Below are 25251 nucleotides of genomic sequence, written 5' to 3' on the forward strand. Positions count from 1 at the left end.
TCGACTGAGGAAATCCGCCTGGACACTGTCTACTCCGGCGATGTGGGACGCCGCGATGTTGCTGAGATTTCTCTCCGCCCAGTGCATTAACTGCCGAGTCTGCTCCGCAACCGCCCGGCTCCTCGTTCCTCCTTGGCGATTGATGTAGGACACTGTAGTCGCATTGTCCGACAACACTCTGACCGCCTTCCCTCTGATCAACGGAGGAACGACTGCAGCGCCAACGTGACCGCCCTGGTCTCCAAACAATTGATGGACCACTGCGACTGAGCTTTGGACCACTGTCCCTGCACCGAGCGGCCCATGCAAACCTCCCCCAGCCGGAAAGACTGGCATCCGTGGTGACTACCGTCCAGCTGGGCATGAGCAGGGACACTCCGCGAGTCAAATTGTCGGAACTGAGCCACCACTGTAGACTGGACCTCGCCTGCTCCGTGAGTGGAAGTGGGAGGTGAAACTCTTCCGACACCGGCCGCCAACGGGAGAGCAATGCGGATTGCAATGGACGTAGATGAGCGAAAGCCCAGGGCACTAATGCGAGCGTTGATGCCATTGACCCCAATACCATCAGGTAATCGCAGACCTGAGGCATCCGCAGGGACAACAAACGACGTACTTGACCTTGGAGCTTGCAGACACGCTCCACGGAGAGAAACACCCTGCCTCGCTTCGTGTCGAACAGCGCTCCCAGATATTCCAAGGCCTGGGTGGGAACCAGCCGACTTTTGGCAAGATTGATCACCCATCCGAGTGAGCGTAAGAGCTGCAGGACCCTGTCGACGGCCTGTCGGCATTGATGCTCGGATTTGGCCCGGATCAGCCAATCGTCCAAATAGGGGTACACCAAAAACCCCTCCCTCCGAAGCTCGGCCGCCACCACCACCATTACCTTCGTGAATGTCCGTGGGGCGGTGGCCAGACCGAAAGGGAGAGCCTTGAACTGATAGTGTCTGCCCAGGATACAAAACCGAAGGAACCGCTGATGACACGGCTGGATGCCGATGTGAAGATAAGCCTCTGTGAGGTCCAAGGATGCTAGGAATTCTCCTGGACGAACTGAAGCTATCACCGACCGGATCGTCTCCATTTTGAAGCGTGGAACGCGCAGACACCTGTTGACTCCTTTTAGGTCTAGGATGGGTCTGAAAGTACCCTCTTTCTTTGGCACGATGAAGTAAATGGAGTACCTGCCTCGACGGTGCTGCCCCGGGGGAACGGGCATTATGGCTCCTAGGTCTTCGAGCCTTCGCAGCGTATCCTGGACTGCCACTTGCTTGCCATGGCCCTTGCAAGGGGAGACAAGGAATTTGTCCGCCGGAATTCGTGCAAAATCTAAAGCGTAACCTTGTCTTATTACGCTGTGGACCCACTGATCTGTCGTTATGCTGGTCCATTCCCCGTAAAAACGAGCCAACCTGGCTCCCGCATTTGGGACAAGGGATGGAGCCGGTAGAGGGGAATGGACCTTCCTCATTTCATTGAGAGGCTTTGGAACCCGATCCCGCCGAGGGACCGTCCCATCTCCCAAACTTTCTCCCTCGAAAGGACTGAGACCACGACTGCGACTTCACGGGAACCGAACGGTAGGAGGAACCCGACGACCTCTGCGGCCGCGATTTTCTGGGCCCTCGGAAACGGGCCCTGTTAGAGAAAGATGTCCGGGACCGGTGCCTGTCCTCCGGAAGCTTGAAAGCCCTGTTCTCTCCGAGCGACAGCATCAAATCGTCCAATTGCTTCCCAAACAATAACTTTCCTTTGAACGGAAGCGAGCCAAGATGAGCCTTCGATGAGCCATCCGCCGCCCAATTGCGGAGCCAAAGGAGCCGGCGCTGTGAAACCACCGAGACCATGGCTCTCCGAGGTCCGCAGGAGGTCATGCATAGCGTCCGCGCTGTACGCGATCACCGCCTCAAGATGGTCCGCCTGTGCAGCCTCTTCCCCCGAGAGACCGGCATTGGCCTGAAGCACCTGAGCCCGGCGCAAACCGGCCCGCAAGGCAAAATTACTGCATATAGCCGCGCGGACCCCCATGGCAGAAGCCTTGAACACCTTTTTAAGCTGGACCTCCAGCTTTCGATCCTGAGTATCCTTAAGGGCCGTGGCACCTGTGACCGATATCGTGGACCGTTTCGTGACGGCGGACACCGCAGCATCCACTCTGGGAAAACGCAGGAGTTCCAGCGCGCCATCCGGCAATGGGTACAGCTTATCCATGGCTTTACTTACCTTAAGTCCCAACTCCGGGGTATCCCACTCCTGGAAGAGGATATCGGTCGCCGAGAAGTGAAACGGAAAAGCCACCGCAGGCCCTGTGAGGCCCTGCAGCACCGGGTCCATTTTGGCATCCGTGCGAGACCCCGCTGGAGGGGCATCCACTCCCGCTTCCCGGAGGATCGCCGGGATGAGTGGCGCCAGCTCCTCTTTCCGGAACAAGCGCACCACTTTGGGGTCGTCACCTTCCACCGCCGGTCCTTTGGAGGTCCCAGGATGCACCACGTCCTCCTCGGAGGGCCCCCCGGTTCCCCCCGGGGCCCTTACATCCTGATCTTCCTCCACGGACGAAGCCGACCCGGAGTCGGTGTCCTGGGGAATTCCCCGTAAAGGGCGCTGCTCTCTAGGCGGGTCCGCGGGCTTCTGAGGACCCTCCCCCGCCCTCTTCCCGGGGCTCACCTGTAGCAGATCTTCCTCTTAGACTTCTTATATTTAAGAATCTTCTCAAGCGAAACCGCAAAATCAGAAGAAAAGGAGGCCTCCGAATCCAAAGAGGCCTCCTCAACACTGCGCTCCGTCGGCGAATCAGCCCCCCCCCCCGGGGGCCCGCTGCTGCGGGGAAAGCGCAGGAGGGAAGCCGGCCTCTGGAAAGCCTCTGGAAAGCCGGCCTCTGGAAAGCGCAGGAGGGAAGCCTTCCTCGTGGCTTCCCTCACAGAAGCTAAAATGGCCGCCGTTCCCGCGCTCAGCGGGAACGGCTCAGCAGATACATCTTCACGCGGGCCCTCACGCGGCGGCGATTGTGCCGGCCGAGGCCAGACCCCCCGACCGACCTCGGACGGCCCCTCGCCACCCGCCACACAATTGGAGCAAAGGCCTTCGTCGCGCGCGAGCCGAGCCGCACACACAGCACGAAGTCCCCCTCGGCATTCGCCTCACTGCCGCGGCCCGCCGCCGACCACAAAAACAATTAAAATAAATTAATTCACTTCGGCGGCACTGCCCGGAGGTGAACCGGTAGATATAGTGTACTTGGATTTTCAGAAGGCGTTTGACAAAGTTCCTCATGAGAGGCTTCTAGAAAAAGTAAAAAGTCATGGGATAGGTGGTGATGTCCTTTCGTGGATTGCAAACTGGCTAAAAGACAGAAAACAGAGAGTAGGATTAAATGGACAATTTTCTCAGTGGAAGGGAGTGGGCAGTGGAGTGCCTCAGGGATCTGTATTGGGACCCTTACTTTTCAATATATTTATAAATGATCTGGAAAGAAATATGACGAGTGAGATAATCAAATTTGCAGATGATACAAAATTGTTCAGAGTAGGTAAATCACAAGCAGATTGTGATAAATTGCAGGAAGACTTTGTGAGACTGGAAAATTGGGCATCAAAATGGCAGATGAGATTTAATGTGGATAAGTGCAACGTGATGCATATAGGGAAAAATAACCCATGCTATAGTTACACTGTTAGGTTCCATATTAGGTGCTACAACCCAAGAAAGAGATCTAGGTGTCATAGTGGATAACACATTGAAATCGTCGGTGCAGTGTGCTGCGGCAGTCAAAAAAGCAAACAGAATGTTGGGAATTATTAGAAAGGGAATGGTGAATAAAACGGAAAATGTCATAATGCCTCTGTATCGCTCCATGGTGAGACCGCACCTTGAATACTGTGTACAATTCTGGTCGCTGCATCTCAAAAAAGATATAATTGTGATGGAGAAGGTAAAGAGAAGGGCTACCAAAATGATAAGGGGAATGGAACAACTCCCCTATGAGGAAAGGCTGAAGAGGTTAGGGCTGTTCAGCTTTGAGAAGAGATGGCTGAGGGGGGATATGATAGAGGTGTTTAAAATCATGAGAGGTCTAGAATGGGTAGATGTGAATCGATTATTTACTCTTTCAGGTACTAGAAAGACTAGGGGGCACTCCATGAAGTTAGCATGGGGCACATTTAAAACTAATCGGAGAAAGTTCTTTTTCACTCAACGCACAATTAAACTCTGGAATTTGTTGCCAGAGGACGTGGTTAGTTCAGTTAGTATAACTGTGTTTAAAAAAAGGATTGGATAAGTTCTTGGAGGAGAAGTCCATTACCTGCTATTAATTAAGTTGACTTAGAAAATAGCCACTGCTATTACTAGCAACAGTAACATGAAATAGACTTAGTTTTTGGGTACTTGCCAGGTTCTTATGGCCTGGATTGGCCACTGTTGGAAACAGGATGCTGGGCTCGATGGACCCTTGGTCTGACCCAGTATGGCATGTTCTTATAAGGTGATAAGAGAGGGGAGGAGGGTTTTGGTGGCAGGATCAGAGAGGAAGGGATAGATTTTAGCAGTGTTATAGAGGAGGAAGTAACTCACTTTAGCAGTGTTTTGGATGTGTAGAAGGAGGGAGAGGCATCAAAGATGACCCAAGGTTAGGGACTGAGCAAACCAGGAGGATGAGAGCACAGAGAGCCCTCCTGATGTGACAGAAACAGATGTTCCTGATGTTCTGTTAGATCTTGGGTTTTATTATTCAGATTTATCCAGGCAGAGATGATTGATATTCTCTGTCTCTGGGATTAGACTTGTAAACCCTGAGGCCCAGAAAGGAAACTGAGTCCAGGGGAACAAGTCTGGCAGTTCCTGGGGATGAGGGGTCCTGGTGTCCCCTCTTCCATGATAAAATGTTATGGGATTTAAGCCAGCTGAGCCCCTCCACGTGTCCCTAAGTGTTTTGGTTTGTGTTTCAGGTGCCGGTGACATTTGAGGACATCGCTGTCTCTTTCTCCCAGGAGGAGTGGGGGTATTTAAATGAAGAGCAGAAGGAGCTTTACAGGGAGGTGATGAAGGAGAATTATGAGACCCTGAGCTCTCTAGGTCTAGGTAAGGATTGCATTATCTGCATTTCTAGTATACGGAGAATATTTACTAAATGTCATTGGGTCAGCGCCTCACAGTAAATGTGCACACAGCCCTGGATTTCCCCCCTCTCTTGTTGGGGAACAGGAAGGGCGGGATTGAGGCAGAAAGAGCTGGGGTGAACCCCCTGATAAGAAATTGGCAGCTTATCACTGATGCTGTAAGAATGAAGCAGCCCGGTGTATCCCCAGAGCCCTCCGTCTCCTGCGGCATGGAGTATCTCCTTCTCTTTTCTGGGCCACTCTCCCACTCCCCACTACAGCAATAGCAATTTGGATCTCCCTCCCTTGATCTCAGATTCTGTCTGCAGGTAATGGAACCTCCTCTTCTCTCCTTCCTACCTCTCCCCTCCTCCCGATCCCAGATCCTCGTCTCTGAAATCCCTCTTACTCCATCCTCCAAAGTGGATGCGCTGGGATGTGCCATCTCTAATCAGACGATTATCTCTGTGGAGGGGAGGAGTGGCCTTTAAGGTTGAGCATGATAGGGGGACTGAGGCCATCCTTAAGCAAGCCTTTGAAGCAGTGGTGATGACTTTACACATTGCTTCCTGTTGCGCCCTAGTGGCACGATCTTGTCTGCTGCTCTCTCAGGAAGCTGATGATTCTGGAGTGACTTCCAGCGCGGTTATGGAACTCGCTGACACCTACACGCTAGGAAATGGAGAAATTACTTACCTGATAATTTCGTTTTCCTTGGTGTAGACAGATGGACTCCGCAACCCACCCTTGGCTGCCATGCACATGGATTTCAAACGATTCAAGGGTAAGCCACGTTTTGTTTACCTAGGATTTCCACCCGGCCGGGTGTCGACGCTTTCCGGTTGAGCTCACTGGCGGTCTCCAGCTATAGTCAATCAACCAATTCAATTTAATCAAGTTAATCGAGTTATAACGTTAACCAAGTTATGAAGTTATGCGAGTTAATCAAGTTACTCATGTTAATCAATAAGTCAGTCACACATATATCCACAATGCTTTTCGAGGAGAATACTGAAGAGCTGCACTTCCTGCAGGGGTATATGTACTAGGGGCTGACTTCAGATTGAAATCTGATCCGTCTCCAACTGCTAACAGGAGCACTGTGGATATATGTATGACTGAATAATTTGAGTAACTTGATTAACTTAATTAATTTGAACTGGTTGAATTGGCTATAGCTGGAGACCGCCAGTGCTCTCAACCAAGAAACGTCGACACCCGGTAGGATGGGTGTCGTAGATGAAGGAAAGCATGGCTTCCCTTTGAATCACTTGCTCCGGGGATGTCCCCCGAGAATTCCATGAGTAACGGCAGCCGTGGGTGGGATGCTGAGTCCATCTGTCTAAACTAAGCAAACGAAATTATAAGGTAAGTAATTTCTCCATTTCCTAGCGTGTAGCAGATGGACTCAGGACCAATGGGATGTATAAAAGCTACTCCCGAACCGGGTGGGAGGCTGCCCGTGACCTACTCAGTACTGCCCTTGCAAATGCCATGTCCTCCGGAGCCTGAACGTCCAGGCGATAGAATCTGGAGAAGGTATGGACGGAGGACCATGTCTCCGCCTTGCATATCTTGGCAGGTGACATCAATTTGTCCTCTGCCCAGGAAGTTGCCTGGGCTCTGGTTGAATGGGCCTTGATCTGTACAGGCGGGGGCTTTCCTGCTTCTACGTAGGCCCGCTTTGATGACTTCCTTGATCCAGCAGGCTATGGTGGCCTGCCGAGGCTGCTTCCCCTTGTCTCTTCCCGCTGTGAAGGACGAAAAGGTGGTCCGTCTTTCGTACTGGTTCTGACATTTCCAGGTATCTGGATAGGAGTCTGCCGATGTTGCGATGTCGTAGAGTACGGGCATCTTCAGAATTCTTCAAGGCATCCGCCGATGGAAGCGAGATGGTCTGGTAAAAGATGGAAGTGTGATAACCACCTTGGGGAGGAACGAGGGAACTGTGCGTAGCTGGATGGATCCCGGGGTGAGTGTGAGGAACGGCTCATGCAGGACAGTGCTTGCAGTTCCGAGATGCGGCGGGCTGAGCAGACTGCCAGCAAAAACAACAGTCTTTAAGATCAAAAGGCGGAGGGACAGGACCTCTGAGGGGTCTGAAAGGCAGTTCCTGCTAGGAAATCTAGGACCAGGTTAAGGTTTCCAAAGAGGCACCGGCCACTTTAGGGGTGGTCGGATGTGCTTGACTCCTTTCAGGAAGCGGGAGACATCCGGGTGAGAGGCTATGCTGCCGCTCTCACTCTTGGTTCCAGAACATGACACAGCTGCCACCTGTACCTTGATGGAGTTGAGGGAAAATCCTTTCTGTAGTCCATTCTGTAGGAATTCCAAAATTACAGGAATTTTTGACTGAGTGTGGTATGATGTCATAGTCCTTGCACCAGGATTCGAATACTCTACAAATCCTTATGTATGTTAGGGATGTGGAGAACTTGCGTGCTCGGAGTAGGGTGTCAATTACTGCCCCCGAGTATCCTCTCCTCCTTAGGCGAGTCCTCTCGAGAGAATCGAGCTGGATCCTCATGGAGGATCGGCTCTTGTTGGAGCAGGTCTCTGTGTGGAGGTAGTGGCAGGGGGCTCCCTGTCAGCAGTCTTCGCACCACGGTCTTCTTGGCCAGTCTGGGGCCACTAGAAGTACTGGCCCCCTGTGGTTTCTATCTTGTGGATGATCCCGCCCAATAGGGGCCACGGCGGGAAGGCGTGTAAACAGAGTCTCCTGTAGCCAGGTCTATACCAGGGCATCGATTCCCTGGGACTGGGGTTCCCACCTGTGGCTGAAGAAACTGGGTACCTGGACGTTGGACCTGTTTTCCAGGAGGTTCATGGTTGTTGTTCCCCAACGGTTTACTATCAATTGGAATGCTGTTGTTGACAGTTTCCATTCCTCCTGGATCTAGACTTTCTCTGCTGAGGTAGTCCGCTGCGACATAGTCTTTCCCGGCAATGTGGACGGCCGAGATCTCTTGAAGATTCACTTCTGCCCATGTCATTAAGGGGTCTATTTCCAGAGACACCTGTTGGCTTCTAGTTCCTCCCTGATGGTTGGTGTAGGCCACTGTTGTGGCATTGCCCGACATTACTCTGACCGCTTGCCTCGGGGTCTGTGACCGTACCTTAGGCAGGCTGTCTGACTGCCCGGGCTTCTAGGCGATTGATATTCCATCCCGACTCTCCTTTGTTCCATTGCCTTTGGGCGGTTAGCTCCTGACAGTGTGCTCCCCATCCTCGTAGGCTGGCATCCGTGGTGAGTAGGATCCAGGTTGGGAGGATAGTCTCGTTCCCTGGCTCAGATGGGCTTCTTGTAGCCACCATCGTAGTTGGGCCTGAACTCTGTCCGGGAGCTGAAGCCGTACGACGTAGTTCTGGACAGAGGATTCCATCGTGATAGTAGCGAGCACTGTAGGGGTCTCATGTGAGCCCGTGCCCATGGGACTACTTCCAGTGTAGATGCCATGAGTCCGAGAACTTGTAGGTAATCCCGTGCTGTGGGGCAAGTTTTGCTCAGCAGGGTTCGTAACTGGGTCATCAGTTTTGATCTCCTTGTCAAGTGTCAGGATGACCTTGTCTTGTTTGGTATCGAACCGGACTCCCACGTATTCTAGAGATTGGGAAGGCTGCAGGCAGCTCTTGTTTGTGTTGACCACCCACCCGAGGCTCTCCAGTAGAGTTTGACTCTGTTGGTTGCCTGGTGGCTTTCCTCTGGGGATTTCGCTCTGATCAGCCAATCGTCTAGATAAGGATGCACGTGGATTCCTTCCTTCCTCACTGTTGCCCCACCACTATGATCTTGGTGAATATCCGGGGTGCAGTGGCTAACCCGAAAGGTAGTGCCCCGAACTCCTAGTGATGGTCCAGGATCGAGAAGTGTAGAAAACGCTGATGCTCTTGTTGGATCGGAATGTGTAGGTAGGCTTCCGACAGATCCGGAAGGTAAGGAACTCTCCCGGTTGTATCGCCCCTTATTACCAAGTGTAGGATTTCCATGTGGAAGCGAGAAACCCTTCAGGTGACAGTTGACCGCCTTGAGGTCCAGGATAGGTCTAAATGTTCCTTCCTTCTGGGAACGATAAAATAGATGGAATAATGGCCAGTATTTATTTGTTGTGGAGGCACCGGTGTTATAGCCTCTTAGGCTAGTAATCTGGTCAGTGTAGCTTCCACTGCCATTCTCTTGGAAGGGTCATGGCAGGGAGATTCCATAAACTTGTCCGGAGGGAGGGTGGTGGAAATCCAGGTAATATCCTTCTCGAATGATGGATAGGACCCACTTGTCCGAAGTTCTCGACTCATCTTGGTAGAATAGAGCCAGTCTTCCCCCTATGGCTTCTTCCTTTGGATGGGTCGGTTGGTCTCATTGTGGGGTGCGGCTGGGGCCTGGGCCCGAGCGGGCTCCCATTTTATTGTGCTTGTTCCGAAAGGACTGGCTCCGGCCTGCAGGGTGGGCCGCTTGAAATGAGCTTCTATATGGGTTGAAGCGCTGTGATCCTCTGTCCCTGGAGGTCCGGGGAAGGATCGCTGGTTTCTCACAGGACAAGCAGGATGGTAGTCCTCAGAAATGGGAGACATCATCAGGATGGAGCCCAATCACGGAAAACGTCTGTCAAAGTTTCCAGAACTTTGACTGGCTCGTACTGGGCATGCCCAGCATGGCACTAACCCTGCAACCAGCAGGGGTCCCCCTTCAGTCTTCTTTTTTCCGCGCAGCAGTAGCCTCTCGGGAAAGGAGCTCTATAGAGATTCCTGACAGGAATTTTCCTCACGGAATTCTTAAAGTTAAAATTTCCTCCAGGGGTCTCTCTCTGACTTTTCTCTGACCGCGGTACTCCGCTAAGTTTTACATGGTGTTCCGTCGAGTTTTGGCCCTCGCGGCCTACCGGCCGTCGATCGTACTTTGGCTCGATTTTTTTCAGTGGCCATAGCGTTGGGGTTCCGTCGGTGCCCGGACTGTTCACGCACCATATCTATCACAGACTCCCATGGAGTCTATGTGATGTGTTTTAGGCCGTGAGCATGATGTCCTGACACCAAATGGTCGCAAGCCAGAATGGAGAAGATGGAACTCCTCTTCCGTGCTCAAACCCCGACTCCGTCCATTGGCATCGACGACGTCGGAACCGCACTATCGACTTCGTGTCAACATCGACCGGTGACCGACCGCCATCGACACCCTCTACTCCTCCTCAGGATCGAGGAGATCGCAGGGAAAAAACATCGCCATCATAAGACTTGGACCATCAAGGGAGCGAAACCATCAACCTTGCCGCCGAAGAAGCCCAGTCCAGGAACGGGCACCGTCTATTCCTGCGACCAGATCACCGAGGCAAACCCTCACCCGATCGGGGTTTGGGAGCCGCGATTCCACCTGTAAAGGTGGTCCCTCCGGCTATGCCTCTGTCTCCCTCTTCCATTCCGGAGCCGGGGCTCCTTGCTCAGGTCTCCGAGAGGGAACTGGACCAGGTGGTTCAGGAGGCCAACGACAAGGGTGATGCAACATCTTCAGGTTCCTCCGGCACCGATTTGTGGAACCTGTCATCGACCCGATTCCGGCAGCACTGGCACCGCTGCTATCCAGAATGGAGGCTCTGATAGCTGCCCTTCCACCGGTGGATCCTGGGTCTCCGATGACTATGATGCCCTCCCCGATGAAAGCATCATTGGGAGGAGAAACACCGTTCCGCATCCCTCCTTCGGGGGGTGTTGCCATCAACCTTCGATGCCGATATGTCCCTCGCCATAGATTCATCCATCAGTGCAAATACGTTTGGCGCCGAGTAATCCATCGATGTCCTCGATGCCTGCACCGATGCCTTCGATGTCATCCTTGGTGCCTCCAGCGATTCCTCAGATTTTTTTCAGAGCCTAGGACCGGGACCCTAAGGTAATCCAAACTCCTTCATTTCCTAAAGGGAAGTCTGCTGATCCTTATGACACTTGGGGGGATGATAACTCCACAGATACCGATGACTTGCCTTCACCACCTTCTCCACTGAAAGCAGAAACCATTCTTCTCCAGAGGACCTCTCATTTATAAATTTTGTTAAGGAAATGTCCGAGTTGATTCCTTTTCAACTACAGACGGAACAAGATGATAGGCACCAGATGATGGAGTTGCTCCAATTCCTAGATGCCCCCAAGCTGGTCACTTCTATTCCCATTCATCAGGTCCTTCTTGATCTCAAAAAGAACTGGGAAAATCCTGGATCAATTGCTCCAGTACACAGAAAGGCTGGCACTACTTATTTAGTCCAGCCAGCCCAGGCTTCCAAAAATCCCAGCTTGATCACCACTCGGTTGTGGTAGAATCTGCACAAAAGGACAAACGGTCAAAACCTCACTCGTCTACCTGTCCTGCTAAGGAACAAAAATTCCTAGACAACATTGGTCGACGAATATTCTAAGGAGCCATGCTGCCTATCAGCTTAATATGACCCAATATAACAGGGTTATCTTTAAGCAAATACAAGACTTCTCCGATTCCCTACCTCAACAATTCCAAGACCAGCTACAAACCCTTGTAAGCAAAGGCTTCAAAGCAGGCAAGCATGAGATTCGGACATCTTATGACATTTTTGACACCGCTACCAGAGTGTCGGCAATGGCTATCTCGGCAAGACGGTGGGCCTGGCTCAAGTCTTCTGACCTTCATCCAGAAGTGCAAGACCGTTTTGTCCAACTACCATGTATCGGAGACAATCTGTTCAGTGAACAAATCCAAAACGGATGGTGGCTGAATTAAAAAGAACATCATGAGACCCTCAAACAGCTCTCTTCGATGCTTTCTGACTTCTCTTCAAAGCAGCCCTTCAGGAAGGTCTCTAAGAAGTCGTTCTAATCGTCCAAGAAAGGCTTACCCGCCACCACCAAGGTCCCGTGCTACGACACTTTATCAAAAACCTCAGCCTCGCCAAGCCCGAAAACAAAAACCACAAGCAGCTCCCCAGCCAGGGCCTGTTTCAGGTTTTTGACTTCCGCTTGGAGAGCAGCAGCCAGTTTCCTCAGTCACACATACCAGTGGGAGGTCGATTGTGCCACTTCCACAACATGTGGACTTCAATCACATCCGACCAATGCGTATTGACAATCGTTGCTCAAGGTTACCTTCTAAAGTTTCCTCGCCCTGCCACCGGACTCCCCGCCTCTGCAGACGTGGAGAACGTCCGACAATTCTATTCTTCTGGATCAAGAGTTTCCCTCCTTCTCTAGTCAAGGGCAATAAGAACCGATTCCGCACTCACAGCAAGGCCTAGGGTTCTATTCCTGGTACTTTCTGATCCCAAAAAAATCGGGGGGTGTTCGTCCAATTCTGGACCTACGTGCTCTCAACAAGTACCTCCAGCGGGAAAGTTCAAGATGGTAACCTTGGGATCGCTTCTACCCCTTCTTCAAAGAGGACACTGGCTCTTCTCTCTGGACCTCCAGGACGCATACACCCACATTGCGATAGCTCCAACTCATCGCAAGTATCTCAGGTTTTAGTAGGCCCCAAGCACTATCAATATCAAGTGCTTCTGTTCGGCCTAGCGTCTGCACCACGAGTCTTCACCAAATGTCTCGGGGTTGTAGCAGCTTTCCTCAGAACCCAAGGTGTTCACGTCTACCCCTATCTGGATGACTGGTTAATAAGGGCTTCAACTCAGCAAGCTGCTCGGTCGTCCCTCGAATTAACTCTCCACAGTAATTTCTCTAGGATTTCTCGTCAATTATGAAAAATCTTATTTAGTCCCATCTCAAACCTTGTCGTTCATTGGAGCAGACTTGGACACCTTGCGGGCAAAAGCTTTTCTTCCTCAGCAATGAGCACAAACTCTCGTGTCTTTCGGTCACCAGTTACAGTCTCAGCATGCTGCGACAGCTCGCCAGTTCCTCGTCCTTCTGGGACACATGGCATCCTCAGTCCATGTCACACCAATGGCCTGCTTGGCCATGAGACTCATGCACTGGACTCTCAGGTCACAATGGATACAGGCCACTCAGCCTCTGTCAACCATCGTCTACATCACCGACTCACTCTGTCTGTTTTGATTTTTCCACCATGCGAGAGACAATCTCCTCCAAGGACTGCCCTTTCAAATTCCAAATCCTCAAGTCATTCTCACCACCGATGCTTCCAACCTCGGGTGGGGAGCCCATGTGGCCAATCTACAGACACAAGGGTCTTGGTCTCTAGAGGAAGCTAAACACCAAATAAATTTCCTGGAGCTTCGAGCAATAAGATACGCTCTCAGGGCATTCCAGGATCGCCTCTCAAATCAAGTCATCCTGATTCAGACGGACAACCAGGTGGCCATGTGGTACATCAACAAGCAGGGAGGCACAGGCTCCTTCCTTCTGTGTCAGGAAGCTGCGCAGATATGGGCGGAAGCTCTCTCCCACTCTCGTCTGAGTCCAGTGCTTTGTGCCTTTGTGTTTTTAACTCTGGACTTACATTTCTAGTGTTAATTAGTTGCCACAGTTGACTTTTGCAGAATACTGGGACATTGATGTCAGTACAGGGCTATATGAGGGTGACATTAGTGAGTCCGTTGGTTTCTGTCTCCATCTGCTGGTAGGCATGCATAACCACTTATGTGCACTGGCTTGCCTATCCTAGAGGAAAGAAAATTATCAGCTGAGTAGTAATTTCACCTTCCTGGGTTTTTGAATCCTGGATGTCTGACTTCTGTGTGGGAGTAGTGAGGTGGATATACAGGACGCTGCCAAGTTGGGGAAATTGGTGTCTCAGATTACAGGTCTTGTTCTACCAAAGCCCATTGTAACCCATTTATTCCTGGGTTTCTGAATCCTCTGTGAGAGCCGGGAGAGGCAAGTCTGGATGTACAGCACATTATGTATTGGTCTGCCTCACTCTAACCTGCGAGCCTTGCAAACGCTCCAAACTTCCATGGCCCGTTTAGTTGTAAGAAGCTTTCCATGGGATCAGTGTGACTCTGCTGCTGCGTGAATTACTTTGGTTGCTGCTTCAGCAGTGGCTTAAATTTTAAATTTTTTTGTAATTTAACATTTTATTTGGACAACAGTAAATATACAAGCCAATAATGTAACATACAGCTTTCATCCCATAAGGGACTATCTTTTCATCCAAACATTTCCATGTATAATCCCCACCACTTCCCTCCCCCCCCCCCCAGCCCATGTTCTGCATTGAACAACATTCCCAACAAGAAACCGCAATAATAAACATACTACTAGGAGATATTCAAAGACCCTTAGAGCTAATACAATAATTGTTACTTTCCTAGTTCATATACAAATACCGACAATAGATGTGTGAGATAATTAGTTCGGAAGGGTCACCCCATCAGTGGAGAGGCCCGCCCCGAGGACTCATGTTTCAAAAGCCAGTTATCAAAAGAGTCCCAAATCTGTCCATATTTGACCAACCTATCCCTCCGGTAGGCAGTAATTTTCTCCATCGTTTTAATTCCTTTGAGTCTGGTGATAACCATCTTCAAAGGCGGTGTTTCCTGCTTTTTCCACCACTGGGCTATCACCGACCGGGCGGCAATAGCCAAATAGCGCAATAATTGGGTATTACGCAGTTCCTTCTATCTTGGCCAGAGTCCCAGGAGCCATACTCCGGACATAAGCGTGGTTCCCTCCTGCCCATCAAGTCCTTAGCTATTTCCTGTACTTTTTCCAAACTCACATATAACGGGGCAAAACCACCACACATGAGCAAAAGTTCCTTCCGCCATTTCACATCTCCAACACCTATCTGAGAGTGCCGGATACCACTTTGCTAGGGTCACGGGGCAAAGGTACCACCGGTACAACTTTTATATTTATTTTCAATCATGTTTGTGGACATAGCATATCTGCCCATACTAAAAAAACAGGTGTTCCAACGTTCCTTATCCCCAGTTCTCCCCCAGATACCGCATCCAGGCCTGGAGATGTGAGGCCTGATAAATCTCAGTATCTTCCGGTAGTTTATATATTTTGGACATCAATTTAGGTGGTCTCTTCAATGCTACACAGAAACTTTCCATCAATGAAACTCCTTTCTTTAGATCTCTAGAGACCTCAAATTTTTGTAAAAAGTGGCGAACTTGAGCATAAGCTAAGAAATCCCCTCTAGGCAATTGGAAATCTCTCTGTAAATGAGAGAAGGACTTCACCGCTCCTGCTTCCCAAACCTGCTGGAACCTATAGAGTGCCTTTTCCACCATGTACGAAATGTCCGAGAACCCATCCCCACAGGAAAATCTAACAAGACCACGGAATCGCGCTGGAAAGAAATATCCTCTCTTCCCAGTCAGCGTTCCCGCCACTTATACCACAAAGTCAGCGTACACTGCAGAGAGGGCAGAAAATTGGAGTCCCTCAGATTCGGTTGTATCCGATCCCAAAAGATATTTTCTGGATTATCTCTCCCTAACCTCGCTTGTTCAATTATCATCCATTGTTTCTTAGGCCCCGGGATATGATAGTCCACCACCGCCTGTAGTTGGGATGCCACATAATACTTTCTGGAGATTGGGTACTCCCAACCCACCCTTAAGTCTAGACCTATACAACACTTTTCGTGTGCTATTCTCGGAGGCCTCCGTTTCCATATATAGGAAAAAATTTTCCGTTGTAAGTCCTTTAACCAATGAGCTTGCTATCAGACAAGGTAAGACCTGAAATAGGTAGCTTAATCTAGGAAACAAATATTCATTTTCACAACGGCTATGCGTCCCAGCCATGAGATATGGTATCTATCCCAATATTGCATATCCTTACACAATTGACCCAGACTAGAGGACCATATTGGCCGTGAATAGATCTTTACGATCTTCCACCAGATTGACTCCTAAATACCATATATGGTCCCTTCGTCCATTTAAAGGGAAAACAAATGTTGCAAAGCAGAGCTCTGGTCTGGCTTAAGCCCAATAGGAAATATCTCTGATTTGTCCATGTTGACCCTAAAGCCAGACACCACCCCAAACTGTTTCAACATGGTGTCAAAGCCTGTAGGGACGAAAAAGGATTCCCAACAGTGAAGATATATCATCATCCGCATACAATGAGATTTTGTATTGGGTCTTCCACTATGGTAATCCCATGAATATCCTTCGATTGTCGGACCATTTCCGCTAAGGGTTCCACACTCAACGCGAAAAGCAGCGGTGAGAGTGGGCACCCCTGTCTAGGTCCTCTGTGTATAGGGAACGAATTACTATATCCCCCGTTAATTTGATACATGCCCGGGGATCTCTGTACAGTTTTTAACCACGCCAAGAAATATCCCCCAAGCCATCTTTTCCATCCACAAGCGAAACAAGAAAGGCCAGTGCACTCTATCAAACGCCTTTCGGCGTCGATAGTCAATAGCACTGCTGGGAAGGGGCTAGTTTTACTACCGAGATGATATTTAAGATTTTCCGTATGTTTGTCCGAGGTGGACCGCCCTGGCATATAAAACCCGCTTGGTCATCTTTAACTAAATCGAGAATTACCCCCCTTAAGCGATTGGCCATGATCTTCGCAAGAAGCTTTAAATCGATATTAATCAATGATATAGGCCGATATGACCCACGTAGCATGACGTCCTTTCTGGCTTTAGGTAAGATTGTAATTCCCGCAGTATTCCCATTAGGCAACAAATGTTGTCCCTCCCGCAAAGCATTAAACACATCTTTCAGCGGGTTCACTAACAGAATCATAAATGTTTTATAAAATAAGGGTGTATACCCGAGTCCGGGTGCCTTCCCCTGTTTCAAAGATTTAATAGCCTCTTGGACTTCCCGAGCCAGAATAGGAGACCCCAACAGGTCCCCAGTCTCGCTGGACAAAGTTGGCAATGCTAGGCCTCTCAAAAAATGATCTATATCTGCGGCTGTCACCTCATGATTCGGTAGAGTACAACCCCTCATAAAAGCTCGTAAAAAACAATTTTTAATGTCCGACAACTGAGTATATACTTGCCCCTTAATAGCATGTATATGGGACTGTAAGCGTTGGCCCTTCAATTTGTGTGCCAGCAGTTTACCAGGTTTGTCACCCTGCTCATAGTACAGTTGCTTGACAAGATCTAATTGAAAGGCGATGCGGTCAGGATCTAAGTCTTTTAGTTGCCGACGAATCTCATCTAATTTCTGGAGTGACTGTGGAGACTGGCCCTTCTTATGTTCCGTCTCCAATTCTGTCAGTTGCACTAACAGTTTGGTCCGGGTCAATTCCTTCTGTTTTTTATGATAAACCCCCAAACTGATGAAATTACCCTCTCATAGTAGCCTTCAAAACCCTCGCAAACTGCCACTGGTGACACTGTGGCGTCCGAGTTTAAGAACTAAATACTCCTCCAGTTGTGTTTGCAATTTTACCAAATATTTTTTATTTTCAGTAAACTATGATTAAGCTTCCAATAATGTGAGCTCCGAGTCCCGGTGGGGAGTTCCACCTCCCACCATATGGGAGAGTGATCTGACCAAGTGATGTTATCTATTTTCTACTTTCTGTGTGCGGTCGCTCAGCGCTTTATCAATTAAAAAGTAATCAATCCTGGAGTATGTATCGTATGGCCTCGAATAAAAAGTGTAATTTCTACTATGGGGATAACATACCCGTCAAATATCAAGCAGGTTCCAGTCCGTCAATAACTGACTAAAATACTTCCTATCCTGATTATGCGTACCCTCCTGTCCCGAAGAGGTATCCAGGCCTACTGTAGGAGCTAAATTAAAATCCCTTCCCATTATTAAAGTATCCCCCTTCCACTTGGTGCAACTTCTGGCTGATCTCATTTAACAGGTCACCCTGCCCCTGATTCGGTGTGACGCTTTCCCTGGTCCGTACACCATCTGCTTGCATTCGTTCCCGGGTCTAAACCTTGACTGAGCTTCCCTGGTCCCTTGGAAACTCAAATAGTAGTTTAAAACGTATTTATCTTAAAAATTCCCCAGGTGGGATTTGAACCCTCACCACCTGCATGGAAGGCAGATGCCTTCCCCACTGAACCAGCAACTCACGTTCCAACCACTGGCTTCAGAAGTCCCTCTCAAAGTCCATAGTTCAAAAAGTCCGGCCCCACTGGGCCCAACTGCCACCCTCCCTCCGTACCTCTGGGAGCTCAACCCTTCCCAGAGATACAGCCACCCACCGGCAGTTCTCCAGGCAAAGTATCCTTGTCGTTCGTCCAACAACAGAAGTCCCCGCGCTCACCTTCTTTGTGAGAGTTGCGGCAGTCCTTCACATGGTCGGGGAATGTCCAGCCTCAAAGTCTCCCAGCGCAGACAGGAAATCCAATCCTTCCTCCTCGGTCCCCCACAGGAGACTGAGACTGCTCTACTAGGGAGTCCTTTTTATCCTGTGGAAACTCCTCCTCCTCTGCCCACTGATTGGCTCTGTCCTTGTAACATCCGGGGGAAGGAATCAAGGGACGTCTCTAGCCTGGTGTTGCTGTATTTTCCTTCCCCCCCCCCTTTCCCTTGAATCTTTGGTTCCTAGCTTTATTCTTCCTATCTTAGTCTAGCATAGTGACCCCGTCACATTCGGACAATATACATTGACCAGGGTAAACTTGCAATTCTGGATTTCTACCACTAAGATTAAATATCTGCCCTTAAGGCCCACCACCATCTCAAGTACGTTCTCTCCCAGGTTATTAGCAAACAGAATTCCTACACCCCTATATTTACGATCGGGAGTGCTGGCTGCATAATATCTATGTGAATAGAGATGTGGGTGGAGTAGATGTTCATGTTTACGCCTTAAGGGGCGGATTTTAAAAGCCCTGCTCGCGTAAATCCGCCCGGATTTACGCGAGCAGGGCCTTGTGCGCCGGCGCGCCTATTTTCCATAGGCCACCGGCGCGCGCAGAGCCCCGGGACACGCGTAGGTCCCGGGGTTTTTTGTAGGGGGCGTGTCGGGGCGGGGCCGAACGACGCGGCGTTTTGGGGGCGGGACGCGGCATTTTCGGGGGCGTGGTTTCGGGGCCGGAGCGTTCCGGTGGTGTGGCCACGCCCTCCGGAACCGCCCCCGGTCAGGTCTCGGCGCGCCAGCAGTCCGCTGGCGCGCGTGGATTTACGTCTCCCTTCAGGAGGCGTAAATCCATGGATAAAGGTTAAGGGGGGTGGGTTAGGTAGAGGAAGGGAGAGGAAGGTGAGGGGAGGGCGAAAGAGAGTTCCTCCGAGGCCGCTCCGATTTCAGAGCGGCCTCGGAGGGAACGGAGGCAGGCTGCGCGGCTCGGCACGCACCGGCTGCCCAAAATCGGCAGGGACCTGTATGATCTCCAAAGTTCCTGTATTGCATCAGCTTTATTTCTGTTTCCTACACAGTATGGTAAAGAGAACCCACTGATTTTTCTTAACTTCTCTGAATATTTCTATAGACACATCATAGAGAGGTTTTCATAGGCATCCCATAAAGTTTCTGCTAAGTCACAGAATTCTTTAATATCAGAGATCCCATGCATTCATTATGTGATCCTTCTAGAAGTCTCATCTCAGGTTATTGGTAGCTTTCCATGCCATTGTCACTTAGACATGATTAATTCCTTCGTTTTGTATCCAGCAGACAATGAGGTCATACAGAAAGAGAAGAGGGAGGAGAATCGAGAAGAACACCCTATAGTATTAGCACTTACACCAAGACAATCAGGAAATGTCTGTGAGAATCTTGCCCAGAAGACTGAGGGGGGAGACATTAGCCAAAGACAGCAGGAATCAGAGAAGGAGGAGCAAGACTCTGCAGGAGAGTCACTGGATGGAGTCACTGCTTGTGAGAGAAGTGGCAGGGAGTTCACAGAAATCCCTGAGCACCAGGGACACCTGAGAAGAGAGAATCCCTTCCAGAGTAAAAACAGTGATCAAACGAGTTTTAAACACGGCATGAGAAATGTGAGAGCAGAGAGACCTTTCCAGAGTAATAACAGTGATCAAATGACTTCTGCCTTCCAACAGAAAGATGAGGAAGGGAAGAAATCCTTTCACTGTGACACCTGTGGGAAAAACATTAATAGAAAATGTCATTTTGTGTTGCACCAGAGGAGTCACACAGGAGCGAGACCTTTTCCATGCAAGCAGAAGTTAACCCTGACCGTAACCCAGAGAATCTACACTGAAGGGAGCACTTTTACTTGTATTGAATGCAAGAAAACCTTTTCTTGCAGGGAATCCTTAGTAATACACCAAAGTACACACACAGGTAAGCGACACTCTCATTGCCCTCAAGATGGGGAATCTTACAGTTCTGAGTTTTCTTTATTAGAAAAACCATTTAAATGTACTGAATGTGGTAAAAGCTTTAGTCGGACGTCATCTCTCAAGCAGCATCAGAAAATCCATACTGGACAAAAACCATTTAAATGTACTGAATGTGGTAAAAGCTTTAGTCAGACGTCATCTCTCAAGCAGCATCAGAAAATCCATACTGGACAAAAACCATTTAAATGTACTGAATGTTGTAAAAGCTTTAGTCGGACGTCATCTCTCAAGCAGCATCAGAAAATCCATACTGGACAAAAACCATTTAAATGTACTGAATGTGGTAAAAGCTTTAGTCAGACGTCATCTCTCAAGCAGCATCAGAAAATCCATACTGGACAAAAACCATTTAAATGTACTGAATGTGGTACAAGCTTCAGTGTCAAGGCCCACCTCAGAGGGCATCAGAAAAACCATACTGGAGAAAAACCATTTAAATGTACTGAATGTGGTAAAAGCTTCTCTCGGAAGGCGTATTTCATATTGCATCAGAGAATCCATACTGGAGAAAAACCATTTAAATGTACTGAATGTGGTAAAAGCTTCAAGGACAAGGCATGTCTTGGACGGCACCAGAAAAATCCATACTGGAGAAAAAACATTAACTGTACTGAATGTGGTAAAAGCTTTTCTCGGAAGGCACATTTAGTATTGCATCAGAGAATCCATACTGGAGAAAAACCATTAAATGTACCGAATGTGGTAAAAGCTTTTCTCGGAAGGCACATTTAGTATTGCATCAGAGAATTCATACTGGAGAAAAACCATTTAAATGTACTGAATGTGGTAAAAGCTTCTCTCGGAAGGCACATTTAGTATTGCATCAGAGAATTCATACTGGAGAAAAACCATTTAAATGTACTGAATGTGGTAAAAGCTTTCTCAGAAGGCACATTTAGTATTGCATCAGAGAATCCATACTGGAGAAAACCATTTAAATGTACTGAATGTGGTAAAAGGTTCTCTCAGAAGGTGTAGTTCATATCGCATCAGAGAATCCATACTGGAGAAAAACAATTTAAATGTACTGAATGTGGTAAAAGCGTTTCTCAGAAGGCACATTTAGTATTGCATCAGAGAATCCATACTGGAGAAAAACCATTTAAATGTACTGAATGTGGTATAAGATTCCATCAGGAGACATCTCTCATATTGCATCAGAGAGTCCATACTAGAGAAAAACCATTTAAAAGTACTGAATGTGGCAAAGCTTTAGTCAGATGATACATGTCATGCAGTATCAGAAAATTCATACTGGAGGAAAACCAAGTTAATGTACTGTGTCTGGTAAAAACTTCAGTAGAAAGGAAGACCTTGCAAGCCACCAGAAAAAGTTGCACAGAGTCAAATTCAGTTCACATACTTTCATATAGTTTTGGAATAGAAGAGTGGCCTAATAAAGATATTAAAATGCCGGATGCAAGAACAATAAAACTTCTCCATTTCCATCAAGTAAGCTATAAGAATCAGGGAGGTTGATATTCAGATGCCAGAAAGCTGAATAAGTAGGACTTATCCTCCTATCTTACTGCTGCTAAATATCCAGTTATGTTCAATGGCTGAGAAAGTTGTGGGTGGGCAATGGGGGGATCAGAGTGGTGCTATTTAGCTGGATAAGTTATTCAGCTAAGTAGCGATTTTGGCAACATGGGTGTTTTGTATGATTTGTAGTTTATTTTTTTTGCTCTGTGACCCTTTCCCCCAGAGAGCTCATTCCTGTGTGCTGGCTTGCTGGTAGTGTTTGACCGCTGCACGGTAGTTCAAGCAGAGGCTTTGGATGCTGCCCTGACTGAAGGTGGCTTGATCAGCAATCACATCCCCTGATGCATAGAGAGAGGAATATCGAGTAAGAAAAGGGAAGTGATTATCCCCTTGTACAGATCCTTGGTGAGGCCTCACCTGAAGTACTGTGTTCAGTTCTGAAGACCGTTTCTCCGAAGGGACAAAGACAGGATGGAGGCGGTCCAGAGAAGGGCGACCAAAAAGGTGGAGGGTCTTCATTAAATGACTTATGAGGAGAGATAGAAGAATCTGGAGGAAAGGAGGAGCAGGGGTGATATGATTCAAACTTTAAGATACTTGAAAGGTTTTAATGATCCAAAGACAACGACAAACCTATTCCGTTCCAAAAAAATCAGCAGAAACAGGGGTCATGATTTAAAACTCCAGGGAGGAAGACTCAGAACCAATGTCAGGAAGTATTTCTTCACAGAGAGGGTGGTGGATGCCTGGAACGCCCTTCTGGAGGAAGTGGTGAAGACCAAAACTGTGAAGGATTTCTAAGGGGCGTGGGATAGACACTGTGGATCCATAAAGTCTAGAGGATGTGAATGAAGAGAAGAGGCTCGGGGGTGGCTTGCTTGTGGGAATGACAGCTACTCCCTGGAGATTAATATCCTTATTCAATAAACATACACACAGTTAATGTGTGTATGTTTATTGATATGTTTATCATATCACACCGTACACACAGTTAATGCGACTCCAACATTGCTCTATGCTTCAACGGCAAGAGGAAATGTGGAAAAAAGGATTTGCATCCTCAAAAAAGCAGGGGAGTAGCTTGCATGTTACGGCGGTTACTACCCCAAACCAAATAAGCCTGATACTTCACTTTCAATGCATATCCAGCATAGCTCTCTGCTTCAACAGCAGGGAGAATGGAGAATGAAGAAAAGACAATTTATATTCAGACAACAACCAACAAGGAATGAAATACATAGTCTGGGTAAACAAATAAGCATGGGTGTAGCTTGCTTATTACGGCGGTTACTACCCCGAATCAATTAAGCCTGATACTTCACTTGGAATACATATCCAGCTCAGTTCACTGCTTCAACGGCAGGGGGGAATGAAGTAAAGAGGATTTATATTCAGACAACCGGCAGGGTAAACAAGCGTGGGAGTAGCTTGCTTATTACGGCGGTTCCTACCCCAAACCAATTAGCTAGTTACTTCACTTAGATGCAGCTCCAGCACTGCTCTCTACATCAATGGTGGGGGTGGAAGGGTATTGGAGCCAAAAAGTTACCAATAAGGGCCCTGACTTCAGCGGTCAGAATAACAGATAAGTATGAAAACAATTAGGTGTGAAAGCTTGCTGGGCAGACAGGATGGGCCGTTTGGTCTTCCTCTGCCGTCACTTCTATGTTTCTATAGGTTTCAGCCCTGGGTACCTGTAACACTGGAACACCCTGCCGTGCCATTGGCCAGAAAGCTCACTGTTAATACTGTGTTTCCTGATTGGCCCTGGAGACAGAGAACTCGCTCTGAGGGTTCTGGACAGGGATGCCAACCTGCCTTATTTATTTTTTTTCAATTTGCGGCTTCCTTATTATTGGGCGTTTTTTCTGTCAATTGTGGGTTTTTTGGGCTTGGTGGGTGGGACTTGAGCCCAGCTGTTCCTGTGATTGGCTGCTGCTGCTGCCGATGAGGCCTGTTCATGTCAGAGGAGCATGTGGGCAGGCACTGATGGCAAGCAACAGGTTGAGGAAGATTTTATGCAGCAGGGCAGGCTTGAAGGCTGAAGGGAGTGAAGCTCTCAACTGGCAACAGCACAAAGAAGAGGAACCTGGAGGGGGAGGAAGGAGAGAATAAGGGTGTGGGAGCCAGACATGTGCTGGGGGGGAGGAGAATGAGTGGTGGGGATCAGTGGGAGGGGCTGTTTTTATTTTCCCCTTGGAAGGAGCTACAGAGCTCAGTGGCTGAGACAGGAGTGGGGGGTGCACCCATCAGCCATACAACTGGCCTGCATGGGAGGGTGGTGGGATAGAAGCCATTACAGAAGAGGGAAGTGTGAGTTTGAAGATTTTACTTCTAGAACATTCTGGGGCCGAGCGCACTGAATAACCCACAGTCGGACGAGGGTTAAATAGGCGCTAATCCATGCAAATGCAATTTTCGCCATCGGTGTTCATAACTGGCAGAACGCCGGTGACCCTAGCGCCTCCTTGCTAACGCAACCCCCTAATTACAATATAGCAGGGCCCCTCCCTTGCAGGCGCAATGCTATATTGTAATTTTTTTTAATTGTGCTTTTTTTTTTTTTTTTGCATCAGCCCCTCTGTCTGGGACAATCTGTGTAATGTCAAGTAATCCACAACAATTTGATGGACATTTTAGGGGGTTAAATATTATTGCGAGCCACTGTGTTTCCTCCATTACAATCACAAAAGTATTTTCAAGTGTTTTCTGTGTATAAATACCTTCTAATAAAAGCAGTTTTAATCTCAGGTGTTTTGGGCTTGTTCTTTCATGAAAACCTGGCTCCCCTGGTTCTGGAACTCGCCAGTCTGGGCAGGGAGTGCGTTGAGGCCTTGTTCAGCTCCTGTGCTCAGCCTTTTCCTGACCTCCCCAGGCACTGGTAACATAGTGAAAAGTGTTTAGTTAGTTTCTTCTGTTTAATCCTTGTTATTTTACTTGTTTCTGTTTGCTGCTTAAAACTTTTATATGTTCACTGTTCCTCCTTTTTCTTAATAAACCCATTAGTTTGTTAGCTCTGCCTGTTATGGCCTGACTATCGCTCCTGGTGTTGTGTATATTTGGTCTCTGATTGTATTTTTAGGAACTGTGTGACCCTTGGGTCCCTAGATAGCACCAGGGGATAGCTTGCGGGCGGGAGACCTTGCTCACATGGAAGCAGGAGCCCGGGTGGTGGGTGAGAGGTTGCCAGTGTAGAAACACGTGCGCAGGTGCAGGGGTCCGGGCAGTGCTGGGTGGGGTCCTCCAAGAGGCCACAGGGTTACCCTGAGTGGGTGTTAGGGGTGGCTCTGCAGCATTACATGAGGGCGATATTCAGCCTTAGACGGATCACTTCTCCGAGTTAGTTAGACCTGCTCCAAAACAGGTCTAACCTTAGACAAATAAAACTTATCTGGGTGTTTAGCAATGTTTTTTCCCAAAAGCTTTAAGGAACTAACACAGAACAGCACATCCAGCAGCTTAACAAGAAGCAGAGA

General features: G+C 48.7%; 1 protein-coding gene across 2 annotated transcripts; it reads left to right on the plus strand.

Moving 5' to 3' along the window:
• The first annotated feature begins 5026 nt into the window (after window positions 1-5026).
• Window positions 5027-21162, plus strand: LOC115082604 (zinc finger protein OZF-like). 2 transcript variants are annotated; one of them, XM_029586817.1, is made up of 2 exons: window positions 5027-5082; window positions 19602-21162. In XM_029586817.1, exons 1-2 carry the CDS (start codon window positions 5043-5045, stop codon window positions 21023-21025), a joined length of 1464 nt encoding a protein of 487 aa, XP_029442677.1. In that variant the 5' UTR covers window positions 5027-5042; the 3' UTR covers window positions 21026-21162. The 2 variants fall into 2 exon arrangements, with proteins under 2 accessions (XP_029442677.1, XP_029442678.1); XM_029586818.1 differs by having other exon boundaries at window positions 5029-5082; window positions 19605-21162.
• The last annotated feature ends 4089 nt before the right edge of the window (window positions 21163-25251 follow it).

Source organism: Rhinatrema bivittatum, unplaced genomic scaffold (assembly GCF_901001135.1).
Source record: "Rhinatrema bivittatum unplaced genomic scaffold, aRhiBiv1.1, whole genome shotgun sequence".
NCBI classification, from domain to species: Eukaryota; Metazoa; Chordata; class Amphibia; order Gymnophiona; family Rhinatrematidae; genus Rhinatrema; species Rhinatrema bivittatum.

What these genes read in the sequence shown, in the direction of transcription:
- LOC115082604 (XM_029586817.1), top strand. Translation starts at nt 5,043, where the DNA reads ATGAAGGAGAATTATGAGACCCTGAGCTCTCTAGGTCTAG. An exon ending in CCTGAGCTCTCTAGGTCTAG is followed by an intron (nt 5,083 to 19,601) that starts GTAAGGATTGCA and finishes TTTTGTATCCAG; the next exon opens with CAGACAATGAGGTCATACAG.